The sequence below is a fragment of the Hermetia illucens genome, chromosome 2, assembly GCF_905115235.1.
Source record: "Hermetia illucens chromosome 2, iHerIll2.2.curated.20191125, whole genome shotgun sequence".
NCBI classification, from domain to species: Eukaryota; Metazoa; Arthropoda; class Insecta; order Diptera; family Stratiomyidae; genus Hermetia; species Hermetia illucens.
This window is the reverse complement of record NC_051850.1, coordinates 15,020,193-15,032,609: the sequence shown is the minus strand read 5'-3', so window position 1 is coordinate 15,032,609 and position 12,417 is coordinate 15,020,193. Positions and strand designations below refer to the sequence as shown.

At 44.7% G+C, this 12,417-nt stretch overlaps 1 protein-coding gene across 1 annotated transcript in view; it reads left to right on the top strand.

The window, feature by feature from the left end:
* LOC119647649 (titin-like) overlaps positions 1 to 12,417 on the top strand; it is a 448,809-nt gene that overhangs the window by 44,624 nt on the left and 391,768 nt on the right. Inside the window, 2 exon segments of the mRNA XM_038048710.1 lie at positions 5,037 to 5,289; positions 11,680 to 12,215. Coding sequence (XP_037904638.1) covers positions 5,037 to 5,289; positions 11,680 to 12,215 — 789 coding nt within the window.

Below are 12,417 nucleotides of genomic sequence, written 5' to 3'. Positions count from 1 at the left end.
TGAGAACGAAACCTGTTACACTTTTCGGTGCCTGCATTTTGAGCCTTCATTCCTCTATGTTTCCTCCAGTATCAGAAAAAAAAGTCTATTTCAAATAGTACTAATCAAGTCCTTTCGTTTGATACCCCACAGTGGCATATTCTGTAAAAAAATGTACACCTTCATTTTGGGGTACCCCCTTCTGCCTTACACTCAACAAAAAATGGCGCCACTTGTTTAATGTAAAGGGATTCAGAGACCACTTATTCTCAGCAAATTTCGTGTCTGCGTAAAATTAGGGTTTTTTTTCGATTTTATAACTATTGTCGCCTTACTCCAGAAACTTAACAACCAGACCTTTCTATGGATCCTGCCAAGCTTATAGAGAATAATGTGGAAACGTGGAGATTATCGTGCGACCCGGAATTTTCTCGGTGGTGGGGACAATCGAGTCTTTAACAAATCATGTTGATCGGGCCATTGAGGAGGGGGCTCTATAGAACCAAATAATATTATGTATGATACATTCCCTATCAGAAGTAAATATCGAACGGAACAATTGCCCAAAGAAGGATATAAGTCGAGTTTGCTACCAAGGAAAGTCCAATTCTATAAAGAAACCTAAAAACTAGTTGTTTAATAAAGTAGAAGAGACGAATATAACTTGACAGTTGGTCTCTAAAGGGCTGTGATAAGGTCACTAAAGAACCACGTGAAGAACCACATTCGCCAATATATGGGAGTAATTGCAGACGCAACGTTCACTTTCAAACAACCCCTGCTACACTGTATATAGCTTACAAAACATCCAGCAAAAGAAGGACCCAGACGAGAATGATGCCCAGCACAGGAGGTATGTGATATACATGTGTGTGTGTGTCTGTGTGTTTGAGGTGAGGGAGAGGCAAACCCTCCGAGCACTCAGACCTTAGTGGTCCATTGTACTCAATTTTCGGATCGAATGGAATATCCCGGATTAGTTAGTGCATGTGATGCTACCCGCAGCAGTTGGAGCATATCAGCACCAAAAATCTGATGTTTGATGCGTCCATAGCCGGGACACTCATATAGAAAATATTCCGTAGATTCCGCTTCCTCATTACAGGTTAGACACTTATCATCTTTGAGAATTCCAATTCTAAACATATGCCCAGCTGGTGAATTATGGCCTGTTTGAATGCCCACAATACTTCTGCAAGTCTTCCTGCTTTTCCACAGGACAAACTTTGCAGTATGAATGTCTGGTTCTGACAGGAAAAGTTTGGTGTGTTTAGTAGCATTTATCTCTACATGTTCGTTTAAAAAAAGTTTCTTGTCTAGAATAACTCCCAGATATTGCACTACTTTGGAGAGTTCAAGGATTGTACACCTCATCTCTGGAAGACCATTCTGTGTCCTCCATTTTGTAAATAATACCATTGCGGTTTTATTTGGATTTACTGAAAGTCCATGCCTGAGGTTACAACTGTCAGTCAAATCAACGGTGCCTTATGCATTTCTATACACCACTCCGAAATCTCGACCAACAGCCAGCATCCGCATAAGTTTGAACGTGTATTGGCAGATTTTCCACAGAAGTGGTGATAGCACACCCAATTCAGCACACAGCAATCTCTTCATTAGCATAGCGTAGATCCACTTTATTAAATTTTCATCAACACCATGCTCTCTGGCGGCATCACAGAACTTTTGGAAGGGCGCACAATTAAAAGTCCATTCAATGTCCACGAACAACCCCCTCTCGCCTTTCAGAAGTGTGCCCTCTATCTTTGAAACCAAAGAATGAAGAGCATTTAAATAGTCATCATTCCCAGGATTTGGTATGAAGGCTACCTTCACTTTCTGCCAAAAGGAAGGCAGCTGGCCCAGAGCAAGACATCATCGAAAAATATTTCCTAAAAGTTGCTCTAAGTGCTCTGTACCCGCCTTTAGCATCACTGGGTAAATGCCAAGTGCGTTGAAGTTTTCAAATGATAGTATAGTAGCTCTGGCCTTTCCGTTTGTTACAACTGTTCTCACAGTGCCCCAATTCTTCTTGCAACACCTTCGTGTTGAAGGGTTTGCAGCAAACCGCCAATTCTCTTCTTCCCACTTCTGCGGTCTGTTCTCCCGAGTGGTATGCTTCCAAGAGAGTCTATATAGCCTCAAATCTCGAGTTCGTGAAAATTCCATCCGGTTTTCTAAGAGAGTCCAACTTGGCCGACGCATCCTTATTAAGGACTCTGCACAGCCTTCAAGTTTCCCTTTTACCTTCCAGTTCCTCACAGTATAATTTAACGTTTAACGAGCCTCTTATATTCACGCTGTGATTTCCGGAAGTTTAATCAATCATCATACTTATCGCTTTTGCAAGCACTCTAAAAGTGTGCGATTCAGAGTGTCGAATTGATCTTCTATCGTCAAAAGAGTCCTTAGTAGCCCAGGCACCTCAACTTTGTCGCCAAAGAGTTAATTAAACTTTCGTTTTCCTAAGATTCGGTCTTAGTATTACGGACTGTTCACTTGCAATAGTCAGACTAAATTCTAAGTAACGGTGACCTGAGAATGAGACTTCATCTAACACTCGCCAGTTTCTAATCAATTCTAACAACTTTGGAGTACACATTGCTCGGTCAATTACTTCACTTCTTCTGAGCCCCACGAACATAGGGGTGGACCCTACGTTCGCCGTCATCAGACCAGCTGAAGTGATAAATTCAAACAGCTTCTATCCTCTAGGATTGCATTTGCTACTGCTCCAACAAATATGCTGAGCGTTCGCATCACAACCTATTAAAAGCTCATGGCCAATTTATTCTGCATACACTACCAGATCCCTTAGTTCTTGCGTCGGTGAAGGGCACAAAGAATCATAGGGTAAGTAAGCAGAGGCAACAATGACGTTTCTCCTCTTACCATTGACCTGGTATTGTAAGTTGACCGCAACAAGGTCCTGGGAACAGAATTGTCTCAGCATGGTTGCCTCTAACAATTTTGACATAAGAACGCAGGCTCTCGGTCTCGAGGAACTTTCATCGAAGGAGATCCTAGTCCCCTTGAGTGATCCAATATGACAGATTATGTTAAAATGAACCCATGCCTCTTGGACCAGAAATATATAAGGACAATCCTGCAACTTTGCCAGCCTTGCCGCCAGTAGAAAGAACTAACTCTTGTGTTTGTAGCCATAAGTGCAGTCTAATATGAAAACAGCCGCTCACTGGATATCGCCATACTTGGTGGTGTAGCAACGTCCATGTCCTCATTCCCAAGAAACTTCACCTTCTGTCGCAGTGCCTTCCACTGTTGTCGGCTAGGAGCCCTCCCAGGTTCACGCTGTGCGGCCTATATGGATCTGTTTCCACATACCGGCGCAACTGGTTTATTGCGCCCACTTCACCAGCCTCTCTTTCATATGTTTTTCCTGGTACAGGTGGAGGAGAATTTTCTGACAAGCAAGCCCGTAGTCCTTTCCCCCTTGCGGTTAAAATTTCCTTCTGCTGAGCCTTCTTCTCCTGTATTTTGGAAGAGTTAGGCAATAGTATCATGACAGACCGTTCGTAGTCAAGTTTCCAGTTCCTCTCATTAAGGGAGTTGCTGTACTATCTTTTCTGGCTGACCACGCCGTAGACATCGGCTGTAGGTTTTCCACTGAAATGATGAGCCTATCTTCCACAGATTCCTCCGTTGGGGAACATGAATTTGATGAGGCTTTCAAAATCCGGGCCTCGGCCAAGACTTGATTTCTCAAAGTCGCGGGTGAATTTGAAGTCTGCGGCTTGTTACCACTTTGAGAGTTACAATGCTTTGTTTACATATTTATGTGTTTTTGGACACCATAGGCCATTTGATGACGTGCACGTTCTTTCAATGGTTGGGGATCTTTTGCGATCACCGTTCATTTTGATTCTAATATAGAGATTTCCAAAGTCCGGCTTTCTGATAGTTAGGTATTTAAAACAGAGCCGTTTTTCTTTAAAGTGCCGACGTCTCTCCCAAATTATTCTTTCCCCGAAACCTTATGTAGCTTCGCTCTTACGTTATGTACATATTTTCGTAAAATGGAAAATAGACGCAATATTATTGCATAGGGTCACTCCTTAAATGATAAGCATTTACCCCGAAATTGGCAAAACCCAAACAAACAATCTAATCTAAAACTAAACATCACAGTCAGAATTAAAACTTACCTCCTGCCTTCTTGTTCAAAGTGGCACCAAATATGCCTTCTAAACTAAATAGCCCAACACAACCATTATCAAGTTCAAAGCTATTAAATTTTTGGCACAATTTTTCTTAAAATTTTTGGCCCTGAGATTTTCTGACTGTCGCGTCTTCTATTTCGATTTCTTCGATAAATCTTTTTCCCAAGTCTTTAGTTTTCGGAAAGCCATACGAGAACTGAAAACGCTCTAGTTTCATCCCCCTTCCGATTGGGGGGAAATTCATTTCATTTTTCATTTAAATATAGCCCACATACACCTGCAGTTTCCACTTTACATTTTCCGTTGTCATGTGGGTTCCCGCTGATTTTTCAGATCTAATGTTAAGATACAGAATGTCACTCGACTCAGTATTCTTTCGTTCGTCCAAGAGCCGGCAAGGATATTCATCACGATTAGAATATTTCGTAAAATTTAGTTTTGTTTAACGTTTTATGCGCGTTTTTTTTTCGTGAAAACGTACCGTAAGACATCTAAATGATCGTAAAAGAAAACTAAAACGACCCCGGTTGGGCCGGAACGGTTTAGAACTTGTAAATACTCGTATAGTGCATTTGTGTTTCACATGGTATCTAAATACCACGTTTTGTGTGTGATTGATGTCCTAAAATAGATACCGACCTCGGTGTGTTTGCTTAAGACTCTCTTTCTGGATCCGGCTCCTGCGGAACACGCGTTTATCCCGTCGATTTGGCATCGTGCCACCCGAAACAAATTCTCTTCATATTTCTTATTTCTAATAAACTTAATTCAGAGAGGATAAAAACTCTATTTATACAAAATGATCGCGAGACTACGAGACATTGTGAATTTCCTATCAAATCCTCTGAACTCATGGAGATCAACTCCTTCCAGCATTGAAAATGGCAGCGAAGCAGCACCAGAAGTACCACTAAACCTACCTGAAGGTGCGGAAACCGTAGTACCTGCAGGAGGCAATTCGATTGCATGCAGTGCTATTTCCAGCAAAATATCTGAAGTAGCCGATGCCGCGGAATCTCTTGATGCAGCCCTTAATGGTGTTCAAAAAGCCTTGGATGATCTTGACGATCAACAGTCCAACGAAATGGAACCGAAAGCTGCTTCCAACCACAATAGCAGTACAGATGTAAGTATTAATTGTTCAATATAATAGTGAAGATATAGTATTTATGAAGAAACACTACTTGTAGATATTAATACATATAGTAGATGCATCCTAAAAGATATTTTCCTAATTCCAAAAAGCAAGCTTTAGAGCTCCAAAATATTTCTTCATCTGAGTATCGTCTCTATAATTAGTTTGAACTATTCCGCGCGGCATAGTCAAAGCAGGAGGATGAGGATGAAGAAGACGCGGAATAATTAGAAATGTGCATTCCTAAAACTATAAATTTCAACATAAATTAGATACAAACCAAGAGCTAGACACGTTTTGGATTGTATCTTATCCGCTGTTTATCCGTGTTCCTTCCTCGTTAAACCCATCGAGTCGTTAGCTGCAAACATTTCCCCAGGTGTAAATAAACGCTATATACTATTTGGCAACACATGCTAACATTTTAAGTCCTAGGGGACCTAGTTCATCATATCTTACGTAGATATAGTGTAGCGAATAAAATCTAATGTCTTTTATTCTTTAACTTATGCTGACGCTCTGACAATCCAACCGAAATAGTGTGACGGCAGGCAGCCGCACTTCCTCATCTACGCCAGATAGTTCTAGGGCGACCCATTCGTCGGCCATTCACAGATGGGGCTTTCCATTTCATGGCATAATCCGCAGTCAAGTTGTCTGTCGCCACAACACTCCACCCCCAGCTGAAACAAAAGGGGGTTTCAGCGAGGAGCCAGACGCACGGCTCCTTCAACTCGGCTGCCACAAGTCAAAACGGACGCGTCATGCACCTCTCGCCCTGGCCGCGTTTTCTTTCGGTGTGAAGGGCTTTAATCGAGCCAGGGAGACTCGTTTGACCGTGCCCCCGGCATTGAGGCTAAAATCATGTCAGCCTCTCTCGGGGACTTCGAAAGGGCCCTCATATAGTGGCTACAATGGCTTTTGAGGAACGTCCATCCTAATTAGGACATATGTACAGGATTCGATATCCCTGGAATGTCCATCCTAATTGGTACATACGTACAGAATTCGAATTCCACAGGCATGTCAGCCACGGTTTTCGCAGGGTGGGTGGGTGCTGGCGGCTTCAGCTTTAGCATTGCGTCCTAGAGCAGACGTAACAGGCCAGTAGTGTTGACTCCCGCCCTGATATCGAAAGCAGTGTTGTTGGAGAGTCTCAGGTTCTCACCGTATACCAGCTCCGCGGAACTTGCAGCGAAATCTTCGCGATTGGCTGTCCGGAAGCCAAGAAGAACGAGTCACAGGACCTGCGACCAATAAGGGTCGTCTTGGGGTGCACCAGATCATGCACGGCGTGAGATACTTCCTTTCGAAAATTTGCCAGAATATATGGAATATATGATCCCTTGACTGAGGTCTCGTCGTATATACTGGATGTTGAGCCGAAGATAGGAAACTCTCTAAAAGTGGTCATCAAAAGCTCCAAAGAACTGCGTCGCCTTTTGGCTTTAGCAATTTCCGGAAAATCGACCGTAACGGGGATCTTGACCTCTGCAACACGTGACAAAGCGCCAGAAACCACGTTATCTGTTCCAGACACGTATTGAATGTCGAAAGTGAACTGGCTGATAAAGCTCAAGTGCCGAAGTTTGGCGAGGAGATGCTTTGTTGGGCTTTTGTTTTAAAGTAAAAGTGAGAGGGGGGAGGGAATACCGAAAGAATTGTGAGGTACGCAGCGAATAACTCACGATTATAGGCGCTGTAGTGTCTTTCAACGCGATTGGCCTGTTTGGAGAATAAACTCATCGGCTGCCAGATTTGATTCACTTTTTGATGAAGAGCAACCTACGGCAAAGTCAAGGCATCGACGAATACAGGGTGGATCTTGCTGAGTATGTAGTGTAGTGGGGGGGAGAGTGGGATCCATGCCCATTACGAAATCAATGCATCTGTGATCCGAGAATGTGACATCGTTTGATACTCTCCACTCTCCGACCAGAACCGCGATGTCAGGGGATACCACCCTCATGTCGATAATCTCTCGCTTGACCACGTTGAAGAAAGTGGGTTCAGTACCTAAATCAACGATCTGCAAATCGGTGCCTACTAGATACTCCAGTAGTCTCGATCCTGTTGCATTGATGTTGGAACATCCACAGCATATGTGGTGAGCGTTGACATCACAGCCTGCTATTACCCCCATGCCTTTACTTTTGAAATATTGGATAGCTCTAATGAATATTCCACTGGGAACTTCTTCTGCGTCATAGGGGAGATATGCAGAGCACCGTAGTATCTCTTTATCTCCCTGTTGACTTTTTATGATTAATTTAGTTGATTTGGTGCCGCAATCACATAGGTCGTTAACCAGATTAGCTTGCAAATCTTTAGCTTTTAGCTCCTGACTACCCTACCAACAACCCGCGGTTCTTGGATGAGGTATATAAATGTCTTGCAGCTATTGATCCTTACAATGCTGCAAATTTATTTGAGAAATGTAGCACCTCATCTACGCTTCAGATGAAAATGCCGAGGGCTGCATGTCCCCTTCAAGGGTTTTAGGAGCCGACACTTGTATTGTGACGGTCCCTAACCCGTAGTAGCCTGCAGTCCCATTTTGCCGTCGTCAATAGCGAGAAAGGTTCCCGGCCTCTCTCTCCTGTTTTGCTGCCTAGCAACATCCATGTGGAATTCCGCACACCAAATTATTTCAGAATCCCCGCACAATTCCGCATTTTTCTGATAACCAGAAAAGGCACTTTTTTAACGATGGCAGCTCAGAAACATTTTACGGTAGACACCTACCGTAAAGCTTAATGCCTTGCGAGGATGCAGTTGCGAAGGGGGAGTTTCTTCCTAGGCTGTTCACACTGCTCAGTATCGTAACCGGATGGATTAGAGTCGTCATACAAGACCCATCCATCAGTTTCGATAGCCTTGGCTGCAAATGAAGCGGCCGAGCTCTCTTTGCTGTCTCTTGTATCGAAGAGTTGGGGTCGTGTGAGGACAGCTGCCGCTTCGGTTTCCCGTTTTTTTTGGGAGTAGGGTAGGTGAATGCGTTTACGCACACAGTGTGGGACTCTCGCAACAGCACGCTGGCGGACTACCAACTAAACACTCCCTGTCATCAGAGAACTAGCCTGGAACCGTTTAACACATTACTTCGGGCTAGCCCTCCCGCTCTCCCGGCTTTGGGAGCCTTCAAGTCAGGGAATTCCTTTCACCAACGGGAGGGAAGGGGAGGAAGGAAGTTGTTGTTAGTTCAGGGAACCCCTTACCGTCCGATCCCCCTGTTGGTCGAGTTCAGTCTTCTTCGTAGTAAGAAGAGTCCGAACATAATGCGCAATACGATTCCAGTTGCCAGCTCTCTTCAGCATCTCTCTGACAATGTTGTCTGGAGAGAGCTCCCCTGTGTCTGGATAAAGCTGCTGGCGGAGGCCGTCCCACCTCTCGCAAGAGAAAAAGGTGTGTTCAGCGTCATCCGCCACTCTATTCCAGAACACACAATCAGGAGATCGCGCCTTCCCAACCCTGTGCAGGTAAGACTGAAAACCTCCATGCCCACTTAGAAATTGGGTAAGGAAGTAATCAATCTCACCGTGCTTTCTGTTCAACCATGGGTCTAATTTGTCGATGAGCCGCGCAGCCCACTTGCCCCTTGGCTCATTTTGCCAAGAAAGTTGCCACTCGCTAAGCGTGCGTTGACGTTCTTCACAGGCAACCACTTCTCTTAAGTTTTCGCCGTTACGGCGATAGCTAGCTTTGCGCTCCTTGGCAAGGAGGGCAACGGGGATCACTCCCGCAATCACCATCACAGCCGGTTCGGAGACGGTGCGATAAGCAGACGCTACTCGCAAAACTCCCCACCTCTGCACTTGAGCGAGGCGTTTACGATGCACTTCCTTGTCAAGGGCATCAGTCCATACCTCCGCACCATAGAGAAGGACGGACTGCGTTGCTCCCATGAGGAGACGTCTCCTAGTTGATATAGGGCCGCCGACATTCGCCATTAGCCGACTCAAGGCGCGACTCCTGCTGTAGCCCTGTCCGCGGCTGCTTTGAGTTGCTCGAAGTAGCTCATCTTCGAGTCGAGCATTAAACCAAGGTATTTAATCGCTGGTTTTGACTCTATAGTGAACTCTCCGATCGATATGGGATTCTCCTTCTGGTCAGGATGAGTACTTCGGTTTTTTCCAGCGCAAGGTTGAAACCGTGAGCAGTCATCCATCCGTTTACCCGTCGCATCAATATGCCAAGTCTGCTTTGCGCCTGTTCAACAGTGCGTCCCGCAACAAGTGCCGCAACGTCGTTTGCATAACCGACCAGGCGCGACTCTCCGGGCATATCGAGTCTCAACAGACTATCGTAGGAAGCGTTCCAGATGTCCGGCCCTAGGATGGATCCCTGCGCTACTCCCGACGTGATTTTCATCCTCCTCTGGCCCTCTAGCGTCTCATAGAGCAGGGAGCGGTCTTTCAGATAATCCCTCAATATCCGCAAGAGATAGCTTGGCACGTGAAAGGAGTTCTCTAGTGTGCCTAGCATATCTGCCCATCTTACGGAATTGAAGGCATTTCTGACATCAAGCGTTATGAGGAGCACTATCCGTCGAGATCGGCGGCTGTGTGCCCCGGCTCGATTAAACGCATCTACGGCCTCCATAACAGCATCCACTGTAGATTTCCCTGTTCTAAACCCGAACTGCCTTGCGGATAAGTCCCCGGCAGCACGGATCGCTTCAGCAGTCTACCCCTGATGAGCTTCTCGAGCAGTTTTCCGGCCGTGTCAAGCATACACAGCGGTCGGTATGCAGACGGGAGCTCCGGGTCTCCTTTACCCTTACTGATCAACGCGAGTCTGACCGCTTTCCAGCGACAAGGAAAAATGCCCTCCTTCAAGCACGCGTTGAACACTTCCAGCAGCAATTCTGGCCGTTGGCGGAACACCAGTTTATAAAGTTCCGCCGGAATGCCATCAGGACCTGGCGCCTTCCTGTTTTTCATAGTGAGAACCGCTTCTTCGAGTTCTCCCATTGTGAAAAGGGGGCAATCCACGACGCTTTCCGCGCTATTTACATCAACCCGTGCAGGGTGTCTGGGAAACAATGCCCGCGCAATGCGGTCCATCTGGTCGGTGCTCAATATGCAGGGCTTCCGCAGAGCCCCGATTTTCCGAGTGACAAGCTTATAGCCAAGTCCCCACGGGTCATCATTCACCTCATTAACAAGATTTTGCCAGCCGCGAGCTATGCTTTTATTTATAGCGCTGCGGAGTCTCCTTTTCGCTGATCTATATTGTGTCTTTATGGCACATGCCTCCTCTCCGGGGCATGGAAGCCTCACACGCCGTCGTTATCAGATTCATCACTGAATTTACGACGGTGTCAGCTGCGACACCACCACCCCCCGAAGTGCCCCCCAGCGCGGCCCTACCTGCTCCAAGAGCTTCGACGAACTTTCCGATGTTCACCCTCGCGACATTCCACACGCAGGGGGAACGTCATGTTGGTGCTCGCCGGCAAGTAGCGTCAAACACTCCGAACGCAATGTACTGATGATCACTTGCTGAGAAGTCTTCTAGGACTCGCCACCCGTCCACCGATGGTTTCCCCTTAGCCGCAGATGCCCCGAACGATCCTTTCCCCTCAATCTTGGCACAGCCCGTGGATTGGATTGGAGCCTGCCAGCAGTACTGACAGAAAAGTCCAGCTCCGGCTCGTCCGTTAAGAAATGGGTCCCAATTAGATTGGTTCCCACCTGAGTAAGTCGAGAATCTGAATTAAACGATTTTAATAATTGCTTCACTACTCACCTTAATTCCTAAGGTTATAGTGTACCTAAGCAGGAGTCACGCTTACTCTTGCATGCTATCCTAATTGGCAATTTTATTGCCTTTTTAAGTTTTTGGTCAAAACCATTTCGTCTGTTATTGGTACGACGTCTTTAGCTACTACAATTACATCATGGATCACAATGTTTTAAATACGAGCATGGTCTCCTTTTTCGTAAACCATCTATGATACTACTAGGTCCTAGGTTGCTTAGTAATAGTTTTGATTTAATTTAAAATTTTTCATTTGCGTCATGTCACGAACACTGGACACCTACGACACAGCTCTGCCCTGTCATGAGTATAAATGCAGTTTTTCAGCAGGTATTCAAGTCCTTACGTGCTGATGATCGTAGTCCATGCATATTTCTTAGATTTTTCATGTCCAACTTTTATACGTTCTTTTATCCCGGTTCCCCTTGAGATATATCGCGCGATGGCGATACCTTCTGGATCTTTGTATTCGACCAGAACAAAATCCATATTTTTTAGAATTACGGGCTTTTTTCACTTTAAGTAACAGCTATTTTAGACCTAGGTTTCAAACTCCATTGCTAATTTGATCGATTATGGTAGTATACTTTAATATTGAATTTTTCTCATTTTTCCCAGGACCTAAACTGCAGCGTCCAATCAACAGAAGATGAATCCTATGCTTCAGCATCTGAATACAATGGGACCATGCAATCATCTCGATCATCCTCCTATCACACGGCTTCCGAGCATCGAACATCCCCATGGTGGGGTATGGACAAAAGTTCTGTCGATGAATGCTCTGAAATGAGTACAGAAACACCACCAACCCTCCAAACATCCGGCATCATGTCAGGCAATACATCCTTCGATAGCAGTGAATTAAGTTTTCGAACTGTGCATAATTCTCCGGAGCCAACATCCGAGAAAAGTGAAAAGGTGTCGGAAAATCCATTAGAAATTAACAGTCAAAGTGAAGAAAATAATTTACCCGAGAAAAGTGTTAAATTTAAGGAAATGAATGATGATGATACTGACAAGAATGACGATAAAGCTACGCAAAGTAATGATGATGGTCCAGTGCCAGAGGTGAGAGGATCTAAATCTGGGTCGAAATTCATCCATTATTATGAGAACATCAATATGTCCAAGCAAGCAATCAAAACGTGTTTGTAGCTAATATACATGGTTTTGAATGGATTTTTCACTAACAGTTTTGTTAAAACTAACTATTGTTATCTTCCCAAGGAGAGTGTTAGTTGAGTTTTATGTTTTTGATAATGTTTTCTATTTGATAACTTACTCCAATTAATCTTTTAGAATAAATTTCTTTTATTTATATTTATTAAACAAATGAAACTTTATTCTAATAACAAA